We start from the raw sequence: 26,214 nt of genomic DNA, 5'->3' as shown, positions 1-26,214 counted from the left end.
TACAGTAATATACTACTACCACACTCTCGAAAGTAAAGGTAGTTGAAAACCATAAATCTGTGCAATCCCTGTGCTCAGTCTGTGATCTACCGTCTATGTCCTGGATTTCTAAACTCCTCGAGAAGCCATGCAAACAACGTTACATAGCTGGATCTGCAAAATATACAAACAAACCTCTTTCAAAACTTTTAACTTTTATACTCACAGCTGTCAAAGAGGGCCTACAGTCCTACCATGACACTTGTTTTTCGCGTAGTGGTATTAATTCAATGTGGATCCCGGAAATTACGAAAGATCTTCAGGAAACCCCCAATTTAAGATTTAAGATTATTATCAGAATATGATAGCAATAAACCGTATGATTTTTCAATTCTTTATATTTCTATTTCCCATACTCAGTTGAAATCCCGACTCAAAAATATATATTTTTGTTACTCCAAAAAAGACGGTACACCTAGATATAAAAATGAAGTTCTTGATAGATATTTTTCATACTGAGTAAAAATGATTCCAAGTCTCTAAAGAAGATAATGGTACTTCCGACGATACACATGCAGGACTCAATGAACTTTCGAAATGTTAAGCTAAACTAATATAACATTTCTGGAACAGATGGAGACGAGAGTACCTAACATCACCCTGGGAACAGCAAAGATACCGTGAGAAAAACACATAGAACAATCATTTTGGCTATGTCGTTCAAATTCTCGATGAATTGAGTAGAATTCATTGGACATTAGCCGTCTAGCCGTCATAGAAAAACTTATATACGGCAACGATGGAGTAGCGAGATCTGTCATTATCTGTACAAAACTAAGCGACAAACGCGTGACTTTTTATTCCGATTTGGCAACTTTCCTTTCATCCTATCCATTTCATCTTTTCATCCCTTCAGCGTATGGAGTTTTCATTCAACAACTCATACGTTATGGCAGAGCTTTCCCTAACTACGCTTACTTTTTTGTACCGCTCTAGGCTTCTTACAGTTAGCTTCTGGAGCCGGGTTATGTTGCTGCAAGATTAAAGTCATCACTACAGAATTTTTTAGTCGTCATCTAACCATCAACTTGTGGATCCCTACGGTGTATCCATCTGCACCATGAGAACTGATATGTTTAACGTGTCATAGTATTCCTTTCCTCTTACGTCTACCTTGTAGATGACTTTTATGAGCAGCTCGGCGGGTGTTTCTAAAAATAATGTCCACTGATAATTTTGATGAACATTTCTTTACGTGATACATTGAAAAAAGCTATTGTTGTGCAATACCACTTGAACTTATGTAATGTTTAATAAAAATATGACATGCATTCTAAACCTTGTTATTTTAGCGCAAACAGCTAAAATCAATAAAATTTGACTTAAAGTCATTGTATAACTTGTATGATAATTTTGAAAGGAATAGTAAATATAACATAGTTTATATAGTGATAGTGTCTGCAAACATATTTAAGTCGTGTGTCATAAGCAAAACTATCTCCCATTGTTATACTTAATGTTGTGTACCACCATTTTTATTTTTAGCTAGTCTTTCTTTAAATCAAGTAGCATGTTCTAAGCATCTACTCCTGTAATCATTTTCTAAATATTTGTTTTAGGATTACAAGTTTATATTTTATGAAATTCAGTGCGGGATTTTACAAGTAAGTGTATTTCACTTATACGATGTCGTCTTTCAGAGAATAATAACAATTAATTTGTTGCAACACTCCATCAACTGAAAGATGTTTCTCGTCCTGTGCAATTTCATTACTCTTTTTTTTTCATTAGCATTTAACAAAACTAAAGATGAAAGTTTAAACTCATTAATGAGTATTCTGAGTTTTGAGTTTGTATACGATCCATAGTGTATTATGTTTTAATCCTAATTCATTTTCTTTTGCAAGTAGTAGTATATTTATAAGAGAAATCAAAAATAACCAAGATAACTGTATCATTAAGAACTTATATTTGAAGTGCGTAGACGAAAAAAAGATGGAAAAAACAACGAACTTAATGCATGGCCATATAGTAACACCCACAATATTAAATCTTAATGAAATTGGAAACAAATCAAGAATAAGCTGTACCGGTAGGGTATAAGCGTTCCTAATTTATATAATCAACTGTTGAGTTGTTCATGTTATATCCAGTATAACTGTGAGGATGGATAAGAAACTATATGAATTTAAGTCCTTATTTACTTGCATTTAAACACTTCCAAATAGAAAGTAAAATAAAACAAAGATCAAGCAACGAATAATAAAAAACAGAAACCACAAACAAACACAGGAAATGCACAGAGAATTAATGTGGTGATCAATTAAAAGAGACAAGAAACAGACTAAGATTGAGATGTTAAATCGTCTGGATATTAATCTATTAATATAATCTCGAAATTTTCATTTCATTGTCATGCCATTATTGTACTGTTCAATTTATTTATTTCCGAAGTAACAAGGGACTCGGACCTTTTTGAACTGATTTTCGAAGTGTTCGATTGTGTAATGTTTTTCCACAGTGATAAGATTTTAAAGGGGAGGTTTGTGATCACCCCAAAGTACTTTAACCCCGCTGCACTTTTTGCGACTGTCCCAAATCGAGAGTTTCTGCCTCTGTATGTCTTGTTACGTTTTCACTTCTAGTTACTTGAGTATATAGTGGCAAATCTTTCGCTGTTCCTGTGTATAATGATGTTTTGGGGACAGCTGTCCTGTGTTATGACGATTTCCTCGTAGTTCAGTGAAGACCAATGGCCTTGGGCTGACGTATTCATTCCGGGGGAGTTGTTGTCTCTTTAACATATACACTATACCTGTTCTCGTTATATTTAAGTAATTTTATATAAAAAAAAAAAATTTACGTCAGGGAAATATTTGAAGAATCATTGACTTCAAATCAAGACTTGTTTTAGCATCCTCATTGCATTAAGTGATTATTGCTATACCAAATTTATCATGAACACTCTTTCATACTTATAGATCTTGATAATGGAAAAAGATATCCCCTATTCAATATTTCCTTCGTTTTAAGTAGATTATTTTACCGCGGAAACTCAACACATTTGTCGATAGATTCATGACACAATAACCTGATTTCCCATCACAGATCCGTGAAAACATATATTTCTAATTGAATTTTTAACTTTATATAACAAGTGGATCAATATCTTTGTCATTTTTGTCTTTGTATGATTACATGATATGCATTCATTTACAATTTTATCTTTATTTTCCCTTCTCTTTTATATACGAAAAAGAAAAAAATACATACAGCCATGATTTTATAATCAAAGCCTTCTTATTCTATGCACTTGCCTGTTTCAATTAAGATAAGATATATAAAAACTTTTTTATTCTATCTTTATTACATTAAAGTTAATGAAAGCATTAAAATGATGTTCTATAACATTCTCTATAGCATTAGCTATCTTGTAGAGATATTATATATTAAGCCGTTTACCTTTGTGGTGCTATTTTGTTTTAAAGAAAATTAACTTCATTAAAACTGGCGATTTTAAATATGTTCACAGATCACAGAAGCCTTATCGTACCTCCACGGTACCGAACAACTTGTCCATAGAAATGTGTGTCCACAGAGTGTTGTCATCACCACTAGGGGAACATGGAAGCTTGCAGGTTTAGGATTCGCAGAAAAAATCAGAGAAGGAAAGGTACGCAATTTTAACCAATCACTGCTAGTAAAAACTAAGTTTCCTGTAGCCAAATAGATGTATGGGCTTTAAAGAATAGAATGTTAACAATTGCTTTGAAAAATGGAAAGTATGTAATAAGTTAAACACGTTAGTAAAAGTAACATATTTACTTGTACTCTGGAATTATTGTTAAAATGATTCTCGAGTTTATAACATTGCACAATAGAATTGGTTAAGATTTGTTTATTAATGTCAATTTCTAAAATTAGGAAAACTGTGAGCAATTCTCATTTATGGTTCGACGAAAGGGGATTTAATAGCTTATTATGAAAAACTCGATTTATATGAGACTCAAAAAAAAAAGATAAATTCTCTCTTTCACAGTACATATGAAATGAAATTATGACAATATAATAAATAGATATCTTTCATGAAAAGTATATCCTCTTGTATTTATTTTTCATATCATATTTGGTATGGAACAGGCGTAGGCTGTAATTCTATTCAGCAAAGGAAGGATTATTTCCATAATCTTTAATAAGCAGTGTATTATATTATTTATTGTTTGTTATTATTTGTTAGGTGTTAGGTTCATGCCATCTCTAACTGTTTATCTGTCTAAAGTTGAAATAATCACAATAAAGTGCATCGTATGTTGATGGAAGACACAAACTATAAAGACGCAAATAACATCTCGATTTCATCCATGATAGATAATATACATTTCGGTTTAGGAGTTTTATGTCACATTTATTTTTGTGTTGATAGATTTGACGTTGTTTTTAACCGGACTATTTTCAGTGATTGATCCAGCAAGTAATTACTTGCTGATTCCTGTCTCCAAGCAATGGGGTCTTCTAACAGAATGAATCGATCATTGTGATTTTCATGTCATGTAAAAGCTGCTGTATAATAAGTGTTTTCAGCTGATTTAGAACTCTTTAATGACAAGGAAGTCTGTTTTATTAGAAGGCCCCAGGATTGTCCCACTCCATTGTCTTTTATTTTCCTATTTAGGATAATTTTACAGTCAATTTCAACGATAATTGTTGATTAAAAATATCTTATATTCATTGTTTTGACTGAAGGCAATATTTTAACTTTTAAGAAAATTACATTAGCAAGGAGTTTACATGGTTCAATTTCTATTCAGTATAATTGGTATTGTCACACAAAAGACATGATAATGAATTATGTAACATCTGACTGGACACAAAGCATTATTATATTTTAAACTCTGCCAAAAAAGGGTCAGGATTTTTCACGAGTAAAAAACAAAAAACCTCGTGTACATGATTTTAGTGTTTCAAGCAGAAATAATTCTTAAAAAGAAGTAAAATTATCAATTTTAAAGGAATGAAAAAGCACATTGAAACGAATAGCATGAGCTCACTTGAAAGCAGGAAGATCGCAGATGCACGAATAGATGGTTGGTTTCTTATTCAAGCAAAACAAAAACAGTGCTATTACTTGAAGAACAAGCCTGATAAAATAGAAAGTACATTTATGACAAATGAAGGTCGTTAATCATATATTACAGATTTTGACTGGTGGCAATTTGATGTTGCTCATGTTTTGCTGAAATGTACCGGAAACAATGAAAAATAATTGAGGCTGGGGGGTTAGCACTATAAAACCTGGTTTAAACCACCTTTCATTTTGAAATGCCTGTACCAAGTCAGGACCAACTTTCAAAATTTGTCCTGATATTGCCATTACTTTCCTTTTAGGTTTCGTTTTAACTACTGTCAAGTTTTTATCAGTTCGCTAATTTGGTTGTTACCATTCATATTAGAAACAATAACCCTCCATTGGACAAACAAGTCACGGTGATGTGACGACCATATAACGTCTATAATTCCGATCTTTTCAGAAAGCACTCGTTAGACTTGTGTACACGTAAATCCTTAAGGTAGATCATACCTTATATTTTATAGTAGATAAATTTTCCTAGTTTTTCTAGAAGATGATATTGAATGATGAGCATACTTCAGAATTTTAATGTAAAATCATAGGTCACTGAACTTGATTTCGAGATAATTGAGCCTAAATAAAGACAATTTTTGAATGGATTTTATGGGTAATTTTAATATTTCCCAAACTATCATTAGATAACTTTTTTTCCAAAATTTATTTTGAGAACATTTAACTGACATTCCTTTATTTTTCAAAAAGAAAAATGGGGTCACCGAATACTTTTGCAATATGAAACAAATACAAATACCGCCAATTATCCCCCTTTTTAAAAAGAGGCTTAATACAATTGTTGTTTATAACTTACCAATATTAATTTTTATCTCAAAGAAATTCTTTTGAAATAATTTAGACATACTGTTTATACATTATTTTAAACATTATCAGTTCATTGGAAATACATGTATGATTTTGTAAGATGACAAAATAGAATGCTCAGTGTTATAGTTATAATCTTTAACCAACTGGACTTCAGTACAGGTAAGTCTTACGTAAGCTTTGTGAAACAATGCCATGATTATTTTTAAAAACGAAGAAATGTGTTTTAGATAGATGATTCTTTCCTCATAAATTAGTTGATTAATAAAAACCCTTTTAGAGTTGTCTACTAACTTAACGTTTTATTTTTTTACGTTTTGAATTCATATGGTATCATCCTCCTTTCTTCTTATACAGGAATCGACACCATGTCATCAATGGAGTACTAAATTTCCCAAAATGGCTCAACCAGATTTGAATTATATAGCGCCAGAGATCCAAACGTGCAAAACGTGTAGTTTCTTCAGTGATATGTTCTCTCTAGGGATTCTTATATGCACCATATATAACAGGGGAGAGCCCATGATAGACGCCGCTTACAACAGTCAACAATATATCAAACAGCTTGATCAAGTAAACGTACATTAGTTTATATCTTTATATTCCTAGCTTCATATTATATACAATCAATCCCTCGACAGTTTAACAGTAGTCGCTAAATAAGTATTGTTTTTGTTCTTGGTATGCGCAATTAATATTACTAAAATTATTTTGATTATTAAATTGTAACTTATTTAACCAGTAGAATTCACTCATTACTAAATTTTGAATATGAGGTTTATGATGACTAAATTCGAGACGCGTTTCTTTTCAATGGTTTTATACTTATTCCCAAATGTTGTATTATGAATATTACTTATTGATTTGCAATAGCAATTTTCTATTTTTTATTAAGAATAGCAGTTTGATTATGTTTAATGAGTGCGAGATTCTACTTTGAAAAGCCTACTTGAATCAGTTACCCCATAAAATAAAGCAAGGTCATTCCTTCCTTATGACACGAGTCATTTAGAATATTACCTTATTTAAACACGTTGTCTTAAGATTAAGTAATTGATAAATTGCCTCTTGTGATTCATCTAAATGTTTTTTTTTACTTTGGATTGAGAATGCCCTTAAAAATATAAAAAATCATTATATCTTGCAAACGGATTTTCAACAGAAATGACTTCTACATTTATATATAAAGACATGCATTTTATATTCTCAGCTTACACAGCGTTTTGGTGATATTGCTCATCAGATGCCATTGCCACTAGTAGAACCGATAGAAAAAATGATCAACAAAGACATAAGATATCGTCCTACCGCTCAGCTCTTCTCTCTGGTAAAATTTCATTTTTTTCTATTTAACTTGCTGCTTGAAGCTTTACATAGTTTTCAGTCAACAGATGTCCATGTTTGTACTCAAAAATACAAATTGTATAATGAACTTCAAACTCCACATATTGATATTGTCATTACGGTTTCAGCTTTGGTAAAAACTTGAATAGACTTATTACTGATAGAAAGAATTTATTTAAGAAACTATTATTATTCTAAAGGGGTATATTCGGTTTATATCAAATTCGTCCCTGAAAATAAACTTACTCAAATTAGTGTGGATATTGCATAATATTTAGTTAAATATGAGTTAAATATAAAAACGTGTAAATTTTGCTAAATTGGGTAATTTCATTTCATTTTGTCTTGCAGGAGGTTTTGACCACATGCTTCAAAAAATTAAATATTCCAACCATGTAAAACTAATATATCCAGACAAGTTTTAACAAAGTATCTAGTATGTTGAATCATGTGGCCGATATGTTCAAATTAAATAAAACACCTGCAATCTAACTCATCTCGTATGAAATAAAAGACAAATTAATACTGATTATTTCATATTCCTATTTTTCACCCACTGCATCCAAAATGTTCAATCATAATAGGCTATTGCAGAACCTCGAGATTGAGGACTTCAAGGCTAAACCACCAGACTGTTCTTGCAAAAACTCTCCATTCAAATATGGCACTTTCGTCACGTCGTTACGGGAGATTTAACCATCATCGAAAACGAATCTCTGCGTAATATCCTTTCTACAGATCCCAAGTACCATGAACCACGCTCCATAAATTGAAACTATAACTTTAAAGTTCTTATGAATGTCGTGGAGGACTACGCAAGAAAATGGATAAAACGAGAACAAGAAGACATTGATTCTTTGTAGAGTGGTCAAAGGCCGTGTGGTCTTTCATTTTGAAACAAATGAAAGTTTTAAGTAGGTCAATGAGTGCCAATGCTACATTAGTTTTCAAAGACCCCGATGTAGCAAAAACAATGTCTACTATACATGACAAATATGTTGTCGTACCAGCAGACTAAGCCCAAAACATTATTTTTGTCTGCAAACATTTTACATCCAATGTTTATTATCAGAGGTAGACGTAGAACAAAACAGCAATGATAAGACATATACTGCCACCACTCTCCAAAGAGATTGTGGAAAACCATAAATCGGTGCTATCCTCTTTTGGTCTCTTTACCAAAGACGATGATTTCCCGTTTATGTACTGGATTCCTAAACTCCACAAGAATCAATACAAACAAGTTACATAACTGGATCTGCAAAATGTACCACCAAACCTCTTTCAAAACTTCTAACTTCTTTACTCGCAGCTGTCAAAGAGGGTCTGCAGTCCTACCACAACGCTTGTTACTCCCGTAGTGGTATTAATTCAATGTTGATCCTGAAAAATTCAAAAGATCTTCTGGAGACCATCAGTTCAAAACTATCATCAAAATATAATAGCATTAAAACCTATGATTTTTCAACACTGTATACTTCTATTCCCAATACTCAGTTATACATCGTTCCAAAAAAGATGGTACACCTAGGTACAAATATATACATGTAGTTCTTGGTAGAGATTCCTCATACTGGAATTGTGCTGGAATTTTTGATCGACAACATATTTCTCCAGTATGGTGGACGCGTTTTTCAACAAACGGTCGGCATTTCAATGGGAACGAATTGTGCTCCTCTACTTGCTGACCTATTCCTTCACTCTTAAAGCTAGCTAGATCCTTTAATCTCAATTCCGTTATATAGATGTCGTATTATCTTGAAACAATCCTAATTTCGGGGACTTGATACATCGCATCTACCCCAAAGAACTTGAGATAAATGATACTACAGACACTGTGAAGTCAGCCTCATATCTTGACCTACACTAAGAAATCGATAGTAAGGGAAAATTATTGACCAAAGTTTACGACAAACGTGATGATTTTTCATTCAGAATTGTCTTCTTTCTTTTTATCTGTGGCAACATCCCGTCAGCACCTGCGTATGGAGTGTTCATATCACAACTCATTCTTTATGCCAGAGCTTGACGAAACTACGCAGAATTTTTGTATTTCGCTAGACCTCTAACAATTAGGTTTCTGGAACAGGGTTATGTTGTTACAAGATTGAAGTCATCCCTACAGAAGTTTTATGGTCGCCTTCATGAACTCTTAGATTGTTACGTTGTATCCATCGGCGACACGAAAACTGATTTGCTCAACTTGTCATAGTTTTTCTGTCCTCTTTCGTCTAGGCCGAATAGACTTTTTATGAGCCTGTGTTTCGAGAAAGGCAGATGATGCTTTCCCTACTGGTGCACCTGGTCCATGCTTCCAGTTTTTCGTGGAGTCCGAGTTGCTATTTTGCTTTTGTAACTTTGTATGTATTATTTTCGTTACTTTAAGTTCTTTGAAAACTGATTTGTTCAGAATTTCATAGTTTTCCTTTCTTCTTTCGTCTACCCTGGACTTGACTTTTTATGGGCAACTCGGTGGGTGTTTCTAGAAAAGCAGAGGACGATTACCCTACCGGTGTTAAATTCGCAAATTTGACAGTTCTAACATCGTTGGGAATTTTTCAGACCCTTCTACGCTGATGTTATCTTCCTTGTATCAATTGATCCGATGGAGCGAATGGAGTCGTCACATTCTGAGACGGTTGTGCATATCGATTTTTGGTGACATGTATCTTTAATTAGATCTCCTACATATCCTACATAACAACACCTAGATGAGCTGTCCCGTACTACCATACATCGATACAGCCCTAGAATAATCCTACAAGAAGGAATGACCAGGCCAGCGAAAGCTATATTTTATATACCCTAGCTGGCCGAGTGGTCTAGGGCGCTGGACTTAGTGCAGACGGTGTTGCCATAGATGTCACTGCGGTACGAGTTCGAATCCCTCTGAGGGAACGACCAATTTGCTTCAAATTTGACAGTTCTAACATCGTTGGGAATATTTCAGGCACACATATATATATATAGTGGTTAAAAAAACGGAGGTAATTAATGACTTAAGTAGAAGAGATTGTAACAGGAATAAAAGCAAAAGCTTTGACGCCTAATTTATCCCTTTCTTGTAATAGTTCTTGCTACTATTTTAGTTTCATACTCTTTATCAATTACCGCTTGCATTCTAGGAGAAACTTTATTATAGGACCTTTATGGATTACGAGCAAATCTTATCTGTTCTATACGGTAGATTTGTTAAACTGGTTAAATTGATTTCCTAATTCAACTTCGAGAAGTGTTTGTCATTAGGTCTGATTAGCAGTGATAAATTGTGCACTGACTGCAATGGAATTAAGATAAATACATCTGTAGTGGTGCCTCAATGAATGAATGAAATAAAGTGAATTAGAAAGTTTGCATGTTATTTTTGTGTGATTTTTTTGCTTTGTTTCTGGAAGGAAACATAATCTTGTGCGTATTTCAATATTGTTATGGTGTCCAAACATTTTCCATGCGTTTCCGTCAAATGAAATGCGTAATGAAAAAAAGGTTTTTTGAAATGATATAACTAATGTTGGTGTGACTAAAAGCAGTACTGATTATTTCTTGTTTCGCTAGTTGCTAGGAAATGATTTAACATTAAGTTCGATTCGCTATTTACAAGTTATGGTTAATAGCGCATGTTTTATACCCAAAAGACTGCACGCAATTGCAGCTTATTCAATAAGATCTCTATCTTATCATACCAGAACGAACATATTTCTGGTAGCCATATACCGCTTTAGTATTGTATACTTAGCAATATTTACGACATAAATGGTGAGGATAAAATACATTTACTGAAGCTGTTTTCTGCATATAGAAACCAGCTGATTCTTTGTACCATGATATATAGAAAAAGAAGACTTGATTAACCACACTTTAATGCTTCAACGCCAACATGAAAAATATGCAACGTGCAATTTATAATCACTGTTTTTTACAATATGTTCTTGTACATAAAGCGTATTGAAGTCTGTGGTTAAGAAAACTCAATTTTTTTTGTATAAGAATTAACACAATTCCTTGCCATAAGTGACATTCACTACACAATAATGGTGTCGTTAAGTGGAACAAATATGTCAGCTAAAACAAATGGAACTGACATGATTTTTTTTTGGTGTTTATTCATGTGTTTTTTTATTCGAAAACCGACATTTACAGTTTTGATTATCTTGTTTTGTTAAAAATCAAGATGCTTTTTTACCTAAAGTAATCGATTTTCTAAACAAAGATCAAATAAATAAATCATTCGCGCACAAGTATTATTTTTAATGGTGCTTAATTAACCAACGTAATCAATTAAGTTGAACGTGAACGTTACAGGAATGTTACATACGACTCTTTTATGTTGAAATCTGGATATACGAGTTTACTTCTCCTATATTTATAGTCTGTTTGGTTTATTCAATATACAAACTTATGTAAAATGATTCCTATTTCTAGGTTGGTGAAACAAATCTGTTTCATTTTAAGTTACTTGTGCCAGTATTTTTATCTTGTTCTCTTCCCTTTTCTAATGTGATTCCTACTTTGATTTCGAACACAGTAGCAAACAAATTATTTGATTCCCTGCCACACCGCAATACAATATTTTGTATAATTTTCTTTTTGTAAGGTGCTGTGCATAACAACTAATTTTTTTCTATCATTTTATTTTCAAAAATAAACACGACACTATTGCCCAATACTGCAATTCTGACACATTCCATATTGTGATGAAACTCAGTAATTGCATTGCGAATTACGATTTACTACTTTGTTTGACATTTAATTACGTTCTAATGTCAGCTTGTTTGCTGAACATTTGCTCAACAACATTGCTCTAACACATTAAATTAAAACTTTTTGTCCTTTTTGTGAAACTTAACGAGAGGATAAAGGCATTTTCACTTTCGGTTTTAATTTAATGGGATTGCTACATCTAAAACCAGTAATTGGAAAGTCACTAGAATTATTTTAAGAATGCATTCCTAATTGGCATAACTGTAAGAATTTTAGATACTGTTATTACGTTATCTCTTTTCCGTGGCTACGAAATGTCACAAGGTTCTCAATAGGTGATATCAATCATACAATAGGATGACAGTCGAAGATCAGATTAAAACAATAAATCAACGCATTTCTGCAAAAGACAATTTATTTTATAAATTCAAATACCGTTTTTACCTAATGACTTTGCTCTGATAATTAGATTTGACAGCATTGATCTCAATCAATTTATTTTCTACGTTTTTATAAACGAGGTCAAATTGACTTTCTAAGCATTGAAACACTGAATGGACACAAATAGGACCATGTCAAACTTTTATGATATATGATTTTTGTATATGATTTTATGTATATATTCATAGTTTTTTATTAACTTTGGAGTTGTTCACACAGTTACCAGTTTTTGTGAATCTTAAAAACATGGGGCATGGCTGAAAACTGTACCAAAATTTAATTCACATAACAGAAGCAAGCTCTTAAATAACGCAAGTGATAAGGTATAAAATATCTAGAAATTGACAATATGTAAATATAAAGAGCCATAAATGGGTCTAGACAAATTATAACAGTTTTACAGCATCAGGTTTATTATTATATTTGATTCTCAGGTCAGTTTCGATTTCAATCAAGGAAACTGAAGCAAATGAAAACGACAGCTGCCCATCAAATGAAATATATATATTGAATTTCAGATAAAGTTCTTCAATGATCCAGTTATTTGTACCTTACAAATGCTAGATACAATAGAGCAGAAGGATCCTTTTCATAGGACAGAGGTGCACTGTCAACTAGCACAGGTTCTCCCTGATATTCCAAAAGTACGTATCGTTTAGCTAAATCAAAAAAACCTGCTAAGACATATATTCTGGTAAGATGTATATATTCTCATCAGAATCATTAAAACTAAAATACTATTTTCTTACATTAAAAAATAAACTGGAACAGAAACAATTTCTGTATTTTGCAAAATACCGGCAAAAAATGCCAAAGCGTCAGCAGTTAGATAATACAAATATAGCTTGAAAGCCTAGATGATATAAATAAATAATTTAGCGAACCCAAATGAAGAGATTACCTGTAAAAACTGGAGATAATGGAAAAAAGTAAAGTAATTGATATATGAAATACCACAATAAAACAGGAGTGACATCAGGTGCTCTGGAAGGGTAAACATGTCCTGCACCACCAGCGGAACCCGTCATATTGCAAGTGAGAACAACCCGATATGAGTCTTTTAATAATAACGCAGTTCCCCGTCAGGAGTGGTCCTGTCAAAAGTACCAATACCGTTTGTATGAATGAAATGAAACCATGGGATCTCTACAGATTCAGAACGACTGTTTAGTCCATAGTAAACTGGCATTGTTTTTATTCTGTTGATATTTGGTTTTGACATGGGCATTGATTGGTCAGTTTATTAACTAAAAGTTCAGATTAATTATACTTAAGTGGCTGTCTTTGTAAGAATCATGCAAAATCTGAAAAATGTGATACACACCAAAAAAGGCTACATATCTTTATTTTTGTAATTAAGTTGTTTTATGGGTCTATACTATGAAATCTGTAATAATTCATTTAAATCTGTCTGCTCTTAGGAGATAATCAACATTAAAAATCCAATAGATTCTATTGTATTTGAGTGTAATTTACAGAGTTATCTCCCTTAATTTTGAAATCTACAGTGCATTCTATATAATTTTTATCTCCTAAGAACACGAGTTATATGAAAAATGAATGTAAATTTTTGTTTACTATGGCGATTCAAACAAAATATCAAAACTAAAAATATGTAGGCGTTTCACCCATGAATCACATTTTGCATGATTCTTAGCTGGAGTGCCACTTAATATTATTTAATTTACATACAATTTGACATGGGTTGGTCGTAAACTAATGGCTATAAAGGAACTTGTTTTTTTTTCTGTAATCAAATATAAAGTATATGAAGTTTTTAAATTTAAAGTTATTATCATATTTTCAGAAAATTTTATATCGTAATGTCTTTCCTGTACTATGCCTTGAATGTTCGATGGCAGATTCTGTCACTAGTGCTTTAGTTCCCTTCATTACCATGATTGAACACGCATCCAAAGAGGAATACTGCGGCATAATTTTACCTGTGTTCCGTGATGTAATAAACATGCCGAAACCTGTTCAGGTGAATATTGGCTTTTAACTTCTGTGATTTTTAAAAGATCCGTTTTGTGGGAGATATTTGATTGATTTCATGTTGTTGATATAATATTTAATGGTTACTTACAGTCATAGATCTGAACTATACTTAATCAATGTTCTTTCTCAAAACTTAACTTATAATTTCACACAAATTATCTTATTGTAAACATCTACATATTTCACCAATTATTTCATTGTAAACAACAACGTTACATATCCCATATCTCCCATCAAATTCTACTAATTTAAAAATTACTTATATTGGATCAGCTCAAAGAACCTTTTTACAAATCTTTCACTGCCTTCAAATGTGCACTCACTAATACCTGCATGTATGGATCGTTCTAACATCTGAGTTTTTGATCAATTAATTATCTACACTTTCGATCTTATTGACACTTTCAATAATAATTTCAAAATAAAGCATTTAATCAAATCAATGTCTTTATTATTGAAATGCACAAAATCAAAGTGAGTTTTTCTCAGTGATACCATCTTCATTTACATCTAAGCAATATTTTCATTATATGATTTGCTTTTACTTAATTCATAAATCTAACGATATTTGTGTGATATATGATCTCACGATAGCCTCTACTTGAGATTGTATCTTCTTTGAAAATTATATCATTATTTTCATTTTATTTTTTCAATAATGCTTTCAACATAGGTCCTGAAAATGTGTTCACTGAATTAAAAATATGAAATTTAAAAAAATATATACATCATATTATTATTTAAAAAACGTCAATGTCTTTTAGATTTAGATTTCTTTTTATTTTATTCTAACCCGTATTAGTAAGATATTATCCAAATTTTAGGCTACTGTTAATATTCTGAATAGACTGGACATCATACTAGCGAAAAGTCCAATAGAAGAAATACGGTCTGAAATCATACCCCTAGTGTTCAATTGTCTTGAATCAACATCAACTCAAGCACAGGTAGGTACAAATGTTTATAGTCATGCTATTTTCAAGCTGTGTGGATATTTGAAAAAAAAAATCTATACTAGAACCGCTTAGACTGCGAGACAGCAAAATTTCCAACACGCAAGGGTAATATTTAAAGTTTTTTTTTTTTCAAAATATGCACTATTTAGTTTGAAAACATGAAAATCTTACGTGAGCGTGTGTGTACTTTAATAGATTTGAATTTTCTGATGTGATTTTCAAAAGCATAAACGTGTGATTATGCAAACGTAGAATTTCATGCCTGTCGCCTTTCTGTAAATGTATAAAACGTTTTGTTGTAGTCTCACAAAAGTCGCCAATTGTATTTAACCCGTGGGTAAGACAAGGAAATCTCACAAAGTAAAAATAGAAATTCTTTTGTCTCAGTAGGAAGAAGGATAAATGGTTACAATCATTGTATGTATTTATGGTATGACGTAGATAGATGCCATGAAGCTGGAAATAGATACTTGATTTTTTTTTTTTTTTTTTTTTTTTTTGGTAATTGGTTGCTATTTATTATGATGAGGAACATTTTATCTTTTATTTCATTCTTTGAAATAACATCGTATTCCTTTTCAAAGTAAAGAAATACACAAAAATACAATGATATTAGTAGTGAAGAACTGTCTTCCTCTCAAAGAGTTCTAGTTTAAGGACAGATATCTCAAAGTATTCATTACACAGCTATAATATTTAATATAAAAGACAGAACGAGATTCAAAAGTCAATATAAGGATCCTTTATGTACTCGTTTATATTCATAAAAACAGGAATTCAAAATCAAAATCCAGAGAATTTTACAGTCATTTTGTAATTTAATGTCAGCTTAATGAAGGTTTCTTCATAGGAAGCCGCCTTAAATGCTATTGGAATTGTGAAAGAATTCTTGGATGACAGCTTCATGAAGATGCTGGTTTTGCCACGAGCTAAATCCCTTTTTAATAAAGCTAATAGCGTTAGAGTAAGTAATTATTACGGATCTGATCTACTTGTATATCCCGAACACTTATTTTCCTTTATTTGTCAACCATAATGTTCTTTTTTAATATCACAGACATTATTTGTCTAAAATTCAATTTATCTTATGGTTCTGACTATCAATTAATGGGAAATGTTGTCTAGCAGATTCATTCCCAGTCCAATATATTATAAGAACGTTTTCAGTGATATCTAACTGTAGACTGGTTTACACTTTGTTTATGGCGAAGTTCTCAGTTGATAGCTATATGTTTTATGTCGTTTGTTTAAACTGAATGCTAAACATGATGGAATACGAAAATAGACCTTAGTTTCATCAAAATGTAACGTCAAACTAAACTATGATTATTACTTATATTAACTAAAAGATATTTGACTTCGATGTTATTGTGCTATCAAATTTTACTAACATCCGTATTTGCAGAAGTCACCTCCTGTCAGTTAGACTTTCACAGTTGATAGTCGGTATCTCCTATTTTCCGTCTATGACGTCGCCAGTTGGTACGGAAGAACAACGTCAGAAACGTCACAAAGTTTGCTTTTGATCAATCATGTTTTAACCAGATTTAACAAGATTTATTCAAGTTAACTCAGACATATCATTTATGTAACATGAGCATATGAGATACAATATCATATTGGAATTATAAAAGAAAAGAAAATTGGGATAATTAGAAAATATAGAAATTAAAAATATTAAATAAATTAATAAATAAAAAATAAATAAAATTATGTCAATACATTTTTAAAATATTCATATTCACAGCAGTTACTAAAACATAATAGCAACTTCCTTGAGTCTCTTATAAACCTCCACATTGCAAATTGACAAGTGACCTTGCATTTTAGACAAACTTGGATTGCTTATTTTATTTTTCCACTTTCCTTTTCCTATAGGTATACGTAAACTCTGTATTTGGTAAACCATATCTCATTATTAAAATTTAATCGGAGTAAGTATTTTTCCACACCAAACCCTCTAAATGATCCATAGAATTGTCCCCTAGAGGAATCGGAGATAGAGTTGTTCCAATTTGAAATAAAATGATCTGATAAAACTTGTTCAATTACAACTTCTTATGAATCATATCTGTTTTGTTCAAAAATATGTACCAAAGACCAGTAATGTTCAATAAAGATTTGATACTGTTGAGCCATTTAAACTTGAATCGAGAGCACTTAACATAAACATAAGTTTAAGCAATAAGCTACTGGGTTTTGTACATCATTCCAGAGTCTATTCCAATATGACACCATTTTTAAATTTCATTCGAAGTCTACCATGCTCCTCATTCTTACATTCAACCTGTTCAATTGATTGTAAATTTTCATATCCCCATACTTTACATCCATATGATAAAATGTTTTTTTTTTTCATTGAATCAAAAAGCTGAAGCTGTATGTCTGTTGGGATTTCTTCATTTCGTATACATTTACGAATGATATGCAACGATTTCTGTGCCTGATTAATCATTTTCTACGTTGACTGTTAACCTCCATTGGTCACATTATGACTGAAAGATATCCAAAGACTTTTTGCATATTATCTTTAGACTCCGATATAATGACAGTGTCGTCAGTATATAACAAAACAAATAACTCAAAATGAATATGAAATTGATCATGAAATATGCTTTGGATCGTCTCTAAACATTTTTCGTCTATTTTTTTTTTTTAAATCTCAAATCATTCAAACATATTGTAAAAAGAAAGGGTAACAGAATTTCACTTGTCTCACACCTGTTAAACATGGAAAATTCAGATACACAGCCATTATATCTTACGCATAATTTAAAAACTATAGACAACTTTGAAGCATTTTTCGTTAATGTCATATTTTTTAATTTTTTCCCATGATCAAGATCTTGATACAGAATCAAAAGCTTTCCTGACATTTTCTCAAAACAGTGTCATCACAAGGCTCGGAGGTGGAAATGTCATGAAAGGCGTCATCCTCCTGTGCATTCTATATTTTTTTTTTAAATATTCATAAAATGTTTAAATATCAACTGAAGTCTATGTTTTTTGTTTCCGAAATATTTTCGTAGTACTTTCACAAAACGATGTCGTATCAGTTTTTGACAATGTTCTTCATTATTCGTTAGAGCACTTTTTTGCACATTTTTGATAACCTTCATTTAGTGAAGATCGATAATCCCTGGCCAGATTATTCTTAATGCTCTTAATCTAGCTCATTTTATGTTTATTATACATTTGTATGTAGATCATACATTGTTAAATCTACCGCGTTCCTCACTGCATACGTTACTTAACCACGGTTTGTTATTTGTGTCATTATTGTCTTTATAGCTACCTCTGTCAGAGACTTTTTCTGCAGAAGATGTAAGAATTTTGTACACACAGTCATACAGCAACCAATCAATTAAACATTTTTTAATCCATTTATCTGTATCAAAAGGGTCATGTTTGAATGCAATGTCAATTTCTGTATATAGGTTTTACGTAAAATATTAAACGCCACATCTATTTTAAGGTAAAAGTAAATGCTCTGACATGTATAGACCACGTTCTAGACAGTTTAGACAAGATGACTATTTTAGACGAGGTGCTGCCTTTGTTCACAGAAAACCAATGTCAAGATGCAACTATTGTTATGACAATTGTTGGTAAGTTTTTGTTTGAATTCAAACTATGTAAAGTAAATGGATACCCATGCTTTTTAGTTTGTATGTGCAAGAAGATGAATACAACTTAGATACGTTTTTTTTTTAAATTGCTTACAAAAACGAATAAGTAGCATATAATTTGATACCACAAATATAAAGAATAATCAAGGGAACCAAGGTTATAGCGGAATCAAAAGAATGTAATCCAGGGACAAAGACCAGACATGAAAAACAGACATACACAACAAAGAACATGAAGTAACTAAAATCATACATACACAGTGACAAAAGCAAATGAGCAACTCGGACTCTACTAAAAACTGCAAGCATGGACTCCACTAAAAACTGTAAAAAGTATATAAAACATATGTTTGTAATATCCATTTCTGTCTATTCTGATTTTACATTGCATTTGAATTCTAACCAACGTTCTCTACTTACCTTTTTTTTTTAATTTGACATTCATAGGAATTTATAAACATCTGTTGAGTGACAAAAGATTTGGTTTGACACACAATTTAATTGCCACCAAAGTGATGCCACCTCTAGTGCCACAGACAGTAAACCCTGGTCTAACCATGGAACAGGTATATATATAGAGAGAAAAACATTGCAACCTTTTTAAGAATTTGAAAAAATGTGAAAACCATAGTCACAAAACGTTCTGTTTATATTACCAAACCATTTAAATACATATTGTAGTAATGTTAGACGGACCAGTCATTGTTGGTGAACGTGTAACCTCTCTCTGTCTTTTTTTTGTGTGTTTGTTTGTTTGTTTGTTTGTTTGTTTTTTTTTGCTTGCTTCGAAAATACTTCGCAAAGAACAAAAATCAAAGGAATAATTATTGGAGAAAATGTGCGAAAAAATCCTTCTCAATGTTTAAAAAAGTATTTTTATTTTAGTTCGGTGCTTTGATGGAAGTTTTACGTGAAATGTTAGAGCAAATTGATCGTGAGAGGAGGAACAAAATGAAGCAAGAATCTGTATCCCCGCCACTTACACAAAGGTAGTGCATGAAAGAATGCAACACTGAACATCATGAATACGAAAAAAAATCAGACAATCAATTTTCATTCATGATAGAAAACCTCCTTAAATTGCTGAAGAAAGCGTCCTGTATATCAAAATAAGTCTTGAATATTCTTTAAAAAGTAAATAATCAAAAGCGGAGTTCATATAAAGTTATGTTTCGTAGGGACGGAGCGTCAGTGATGTCCTATATATATACGGGTCAGAAACATGAATGACTCCGAAACGTTCTATCTGAAATGACAAATATCATTTGGAAGTATTGTTTGAATTTGGACGCAGATGCAGAGTGGATATTTGAGGTATTCTTGAATGTCCCCGTTAGTCGATAAATTATTAATACATTCGTTAACTCAGCACAAATATTGCCGTCCTTCATATGCCAAGCCTAAAACCATGTTAGATTCACAGTAATACAATTTCATTGTTATAGGGGATCTTTGAATATGCAAAATGGTAAAGGGAAAGAGGAGAAATCTGTGACGCTAGGTAAAAACTTCTTGTCCGTTGACGGTGTTCAAAGTGGCATGCAGAAAAGTCGAACAGGTTAGTGTCGATTTGTGTTCCTTTATTAATTTATTTTCTTGCAGTTTTACTTGTAACTATTTTAGTCAGTTTTGAAATAGTTATGAGATATTTGCAATGCAGTTATATACTTGATTGTTTTATTTAAATAAATGTTGTTTTCAACATTATGAAAATCAACACAATTTTGCATTGTGAGTTTTTACATTTTACATGAGTTTGCATGTTGAAAGCATATACATGTTTCAGTGTTTGACCACTGTCTATTTTTTTAAATGAGTATATTTTGCATGTAAAAGCAGCTGAAAAGCTGGTTGCCAATTTTATATTATGTATAATTTGGTTTCCGTTCTTTTGACATCGTCATATTTTGACAGGATCGCTACAATTACCTATAGCGCCAAGCATCAATGTTCAAGTCCCTTCAGGTATCCATTGTCGTAATAAGTTTTGTTTAATATTTGGACTTCCTTAATATTGGAATCATTGCATGATACATGTAACAAATATTAAACATTTGTGTTTACTGTCATTTATTTGTACATTCACCATGTTTAATTGTTATATGTACAATTATATGGTCATTCTTAGTTTTCCCTTTTCAATTAATTAATTTGTTTCTTCATTTTGTGTTAGCTAGTGGACTAGACATGAGAATGTCCGGTGTGCTTCTTTAATGCCAACACCAACAGTATCTGTAACACCGAAGGATTATGAATATCAGCCTTTATTACTTTGACTTAAAGAAATTTTTTTCATATCATGTCAGTTGTAATTTCCAATAAGTCTTGATAATTGTTTTTTATATGTTGATGACAAATTCCTTGGCACCATTGCTTCATTTCATTTGAGGGGATTTATTTCAATAATTATATCTGAAGTTCAAATGAAATCAGACAATTTATACACTATCTGTAACTTAGTAACATAAATCTCTTCAGTGATAAATGAAAGTTAATCAAAAGCGTGTTGCATAATACTCGTTTATTTGAAGATTTTATATTTTGATTCCAGGTTGAAGGCATTTCCCTAGATATATTAATATCTCGTTATGAATGTCTATTTCATGGAAATTGTGTATTTAGAAGACATTTAAAGCCTACATATGTAGATTTGGTCAATATCTATCAAACGCGTTGTTCCTCCTTTTCTTGCAAAGAATCGTACTAATCAGATTGAAAACTTGTTCTTACATGTTTTCATTTGTTTTTTATATTTATTTAAGACGACATTCAAATAGATATTTTTTTTCAAAACCCTTACTGAGTGTTGTAAATATATTGTCTTTAACGTTCAAAGCTATATCACTTACGCCATAAAATGTGACGTCACATATTATCTCACAATTGAAGAGCTGAAATACCATGATTTCCCGCCATATTTCTGCTCTTTACCTTTTGTAAAAGAATAAACGAGAAATTCCGTATGAAAATGCTACAACTGGTACTTAATATGAGACTTACCACATAAAGTATTGAATTAGCAGGGAACCAGAAATATGGCGGGGAAATCATGGTATTTCAGTTCTTCAATTGTGAGGTAATAGGGAACATCTCAAAATATCCATAGAAACAAGATGGCGGATAAACAATACGTTCAGTGCAAAATTCTCGTAGGAAAAATAAATTTTTATTTTTTTCAATCTCGGGGGTAAGAACGAGAAATAATTGTATGAAAGTTGCAGTACAGAACGACATGAATTAAATTGCAATTTTTTTAAAGGAACTTTTGAGTAATAAAAAAATTAATCTAAAAAAAACTGCAAACAGGCTGAGGTGAATTCGAGTATATATAAATAATGTAAATCTCAAAACATTGAGAAGATACAGTATATAAATTCTGATCATCCATAAGCTAAAATGATCAAGCTCATTATTTCAATATTTTTGTTATGAGTACTTCTTGTGTAAAATTAATTTTGCGATTAAGATTTTCTGATGCATTTGGTGCTAATGCTACGTTACTCTTCGCAGGCTTAATATGATTGGTATTTTGTTCTTAAAAGGGACAAAAATGACTGTATTGCTGCTGTTGCTACCAAATTTTAAACCTTACTTAGAAATAATTTTAATGAATATAATAGACATGACTAACTTACATCTTATTAAATTGATCATAATGGCGAAATTCTCAAATATAAGTTGTTACAATAGATAAAGCGTCTTCGTTTCATGTGTCCACGTTTAGGCCATATGTTTTGGGATTTTGGTGTATTTGAATCATCCCACTGCTGACACTTCTGTCTTTTTTGCCGATATTGCAACCAAAAGGTAAAATAGTAATACTACTCACCTATTTCTAATTGCTAGCTCTCCCTTACTCTTAAAACATCATTTTCAATCGCAAATTTCAATTTCAAAATCGCCTTAGAAAATATTGTCTTTGAACCACAAATAATGCTCTCTATAGTCTGTTATTACAACTCTTGTAATTGCACAAGTGTTTTAGTATTATAAGTTTTCAAATAATTCAATTAAGTCACGGCAATCAAATTACAAGTCGGTGTTTTTAAATGATATGAGACATTAAGGATATTGTTTAGTACACTTTAGCCGACAGGAACTCCTTGTCGATGAAGTCATACGTCCTATACTGAATATTACATGTCAAAATCCGTACTATATCATCCCAAGGGCCATATCATATATTTTAACCATATTTCAAGTATAGTATGTAAAGGGATGCGATGTAGGTCTAGGGGTGTGATGTAGGATATGCGATATACAGATATAGTATAGACGATATAGGGTTCAAACAAACATTTATAATGCATATACGAAAAAGTAATATTTCAATCTAAATATATAATATATTTTAGTATCAGTGTTAATCATTTGTTTTGTTTATAAGTTTTTTTTTCTTAGCCTTTTGCATTTGGTTTCAGCCACCACAACATATACAAGATAAAAGAAAAGTGTTCATCTTGTTCTCTTCTTCAAATATATGTACGTGTATTCATTTTTACCTCAGCATACATTTTGTTCACAATCACATGCTTTTTTTTACCTTTCCAGTGCCAAGTAGTCCAAACCTTAATTCCAAATCATTGGTGAGTAGAAAATATTTTCTCAAATTGTTGAAGTTTAGTTATAATTTTAATGAACTGAATAAAACTCACTTTTTTGTACCATCGATTTATAGAACCACATTGTAATTTTAGTAATTATTTTTGCTTTAGAAATGTAATAAATGTTAACAACTTTGTCAGCTTTATAAAGATGTCCGCGTGGAAATTTGGACACGCCAAGTAAAGAATCCATCAGACTGTCAGACGAAAAACTAACTAATGAACTTAGTATCGATCGAAATCGTTTCATTATTTACTAAGATTCTTTGTGAAAGGCATCTATTGGTCAACGATTGGAAATGTGTACGTAAAGGACAACTTACTGTTAATTGTATTTTTTTACCAGGAAGACAAGATGACAAGTAGTGATATATCAGACCAGCAACGGAAGTACAGTCTTATTCCGCCTGTAGGAGGTACACCGGGTATCAGTTTGATATCAGACGAGAGTCCATCATCTGACCGACCCCGTAGGCCGAGCACACAAAGTTTAGGACAGTATACTTTCCCTGTAAGTTGGTTCTACGATTCGCGTAGAGGATCCTATGAATCATCACGACGTTCGTCGGATACAAAACACCGACGCCCAAGCACGCACAGCGTCGGTATATTACCCATCTCCATGTTTGGAGAAGGCGGCCAAAAAGAGAGAAAACCAAGTACACATAGTCTTGGTATTCTACCACTAGGTGGTATCGATGATGATCAGTTTTTCTTCGATTGCAGACATCGACGTCCTAGCGCTGGGCCCTTCATCACGCCCGTAAGTCGGAAGTGGATTTTCATGTCGCCGATGATGGTGTAGTATTGCGCATGACATTGTTTGACATTGGTTTCTTATTCATCACCCTACATACAATTCCCATATTTAATCGCCTCTTGTTCCCTATCCACTGTCGTGCACCCTTCTGATGCATATCCTTCATGTCTCATGTGGCAATATATATAATCACCTTGGTGGGTATGCTGAAATGATTTATGGAATGCTGCGGCATGACATCCTCTAAATTGGCTGGAAAAGGAATGCATTTTTCCTCCTGGCATTGCAAATGTGTTTTAAATGATGAAATCATCAGCCATGCTTCTCTTTACAAGTCTACTTATTGAATGTGAAACGTTATCTAACCAAATTTATTGCAGATTTTCTGTGAAATCTTTAACCAACTTCTTGTGCATTTTTTTCGATTGTTATTGTTTCTTTATTTCTAATTGTTGGGTTTATCTTCTTTCTTCATTTTTTTTTTAACAAAAACAGCTTTTGCACAAAATATGCGTGTACTGAGGTTACAATATTTTGAATGTCTGATATGAAATACAATTAACTGCGAAAAAATACAAACTAGGTATCGTTTCTGACATTACAGGGGATTATTTCGTGTCCACTTAAAACGTTAGAAATTTTTCATTAGCACTTTTCAAGAAGCATTTGAGATTACGATTAGTTTGGCAATTAAGATACCTCACTTTTCCTTTATAAGTAACTCGTCGTTATCAAAACCAATTTGACATTCATCTTTTTCAAGTCTTCAAAAAACTCATTCACATGTATTTTTTGCATTCCGATATATAGATGATATATTGAGTATGAACAATAACATGAATAACTATTAAATTTGGTAATTAGCAGGAATTTGATAGACGTGGAAGTAAAAACAGTTTGTTTGGCATGGGAGATGCAATGAAAGCAGGTCAACGTAGGGCAAGTTTTCAGGCACTTGGAGAAAGCGTAGTAAGTTGTACATCATTTGCAGTAAAAATATCATGAGCTAAACAGAGATTTTCTGTCAACAAATTTGATGGGAGCTTATGTTTTCTCTCTGATATAATAATATCTTTAAGTTGTTGTTATTTTAGATTTAGAATTCTGTTTTAATGTAAGGCTATATAATGATAAGTATGCTTCCTTCCCACATGTCATGCGCGACATGTTTTTTCGTGAAACGTTTCAGGAACGATTATTAGGTAATACCATAGTATTTAATTTTTTATTACAATGTTATTATTACAGAAAACTTGAAGCAAGTTGTAAAAATGCGTTTTGTGATTAACCTGAAAAAGAAAATAAAAATAGTTATTAATAATGCAAATAAATTAGACTCAACTTTTCACTTATCAAAGTTCACACTTCTTGCTATTTTTTCAGATGCAGTTTTTCTCCAGCAAACAATAAGTTGTATGAAGAGAATTGATGGTGCTATTACATTGCCTTTATTTACATTGTTTCTGAGGAGCACTATCAGAAGATGCGTGATAAAAACATTTTATATTGCTTGTAATTTGTGTCGCTATTTTAATGTAAAATTATCTTATATATATTTAAATATGATAAATTTATTTAAAATCAGGTTTAGTAGCTTTTTTTTTTGTTTGGAAAAAAGTTTATATTCATTTTACTTCGACGACTCTATTTCAGATTAATATTAGTTAGGCAAAACACTCTCTAATTGTCTCCATTAAAACATAAGTCAATAAAACAATTAAACACATCCAGTAAACTTGCCTTTTAAGACTCGTGGTATCAAATATGAGGTCCAACTTATTTCAGTCCCTTTGATAGTTGTATATCATTGTTGATGTACTATCTATACTACTAAAGAAAGAGACTGATTTTTTTA

General features: G+C 31.9%; 1 protein-coding gene across 5 annotated transcripts in view; it reads left to right on the top strand.

The window, feature by feature from the left end:
- The window catches only part of LOC148629397 (SCY1-like protein 2), a 59,577-nt gene extending 33,634 nt beyond the window's left edge, over positions 1-25,943 (top strand). Inside the window, exons 4-20 of one of the 5 annotated variants that reach the window (XM_088550242.1) lie at positions 1,599-1,643; positions 3,512-3,652; positions 6,284-6,499; positions 7,137-7,253; positions 12,931-13,056; positions 14,220-14,396; positions 15,235-15,357; positions 16,217-16,330; positions 18,842-18,974; positions 19,443-19,561; positions 19,881-19,984; positions 20,441-20,553; positions 20,910-20,960; positions 23,547-23,581; positions 23,946-24,362; positions 25,227-25,328; positions 25,743-25,943. In XM_088550242.1, the coding sequence (XP_088406368.1) occupies positions 1,599-1,643; positions 3,512-3,652; positions 6,284-6,499; positions 7,137-7,253; positions 12,931-13,056; positions 14,220-14,396; positions 15,235-15,357; positions 16,217-16,330; positions 18,842-18,974; positions 19,443-19,561; positions 19,881-19,984; positions 20,441-20,553; positions 20,910-20,960; positions 23,547-23,581; positions 23,946-24,362; positions 25,227-25,328; positions 25,743-25,769 (2,160 nt within the window). In that variant the 3' untranslated portion in view covers positions 25,770-25,943. Of the gene's footprint in view, positions 1-1,598; positions 1,644-3,511; positions 3,653-6,283; positions 6,500-7,136; positions 7,254-12,930; positions 13,057-14,219; positions 14,397-15,234; positions 15,358-16,216; positions 16,331-18,841; positions 18,975-19,442; positions 19,562-19,880; positions 19,985-20,440; positions 20,554-20,909; positions 20,961-23,546; positions 23,582-23,945; positions 24,363-25,223; positions 25,329-25,742 lie in introns of all 5 variants that reach the window. The other 4 variants (XM_088550233.1, XM_088550260.1, XM_088550253.1 and 1 more) reach the window with 4 other exon arrangements.
- Positions 25,944-26,214: the final 271 nt, after the last annotated feature.

This window comes from Perna viridis, chromosome 1, assembly GCF_037379345.1.
Source record: "Perna viridis isolate PV_CMFRI_1.1 ecotype Kerala chromosome 1, ASM3737934v1, whole genome shotgun sequence".
Taxonomy (NCBI): Eukaryota; Metazoa; Mollusca; class Bivalvia; order Mytilida; family Mytilidae; genus Perna; species Perna viridis.
Note: the sequence above shows the minus strand (reverse complement) of the source record. Positions and strands in the feature narration are given on the sequence as shown.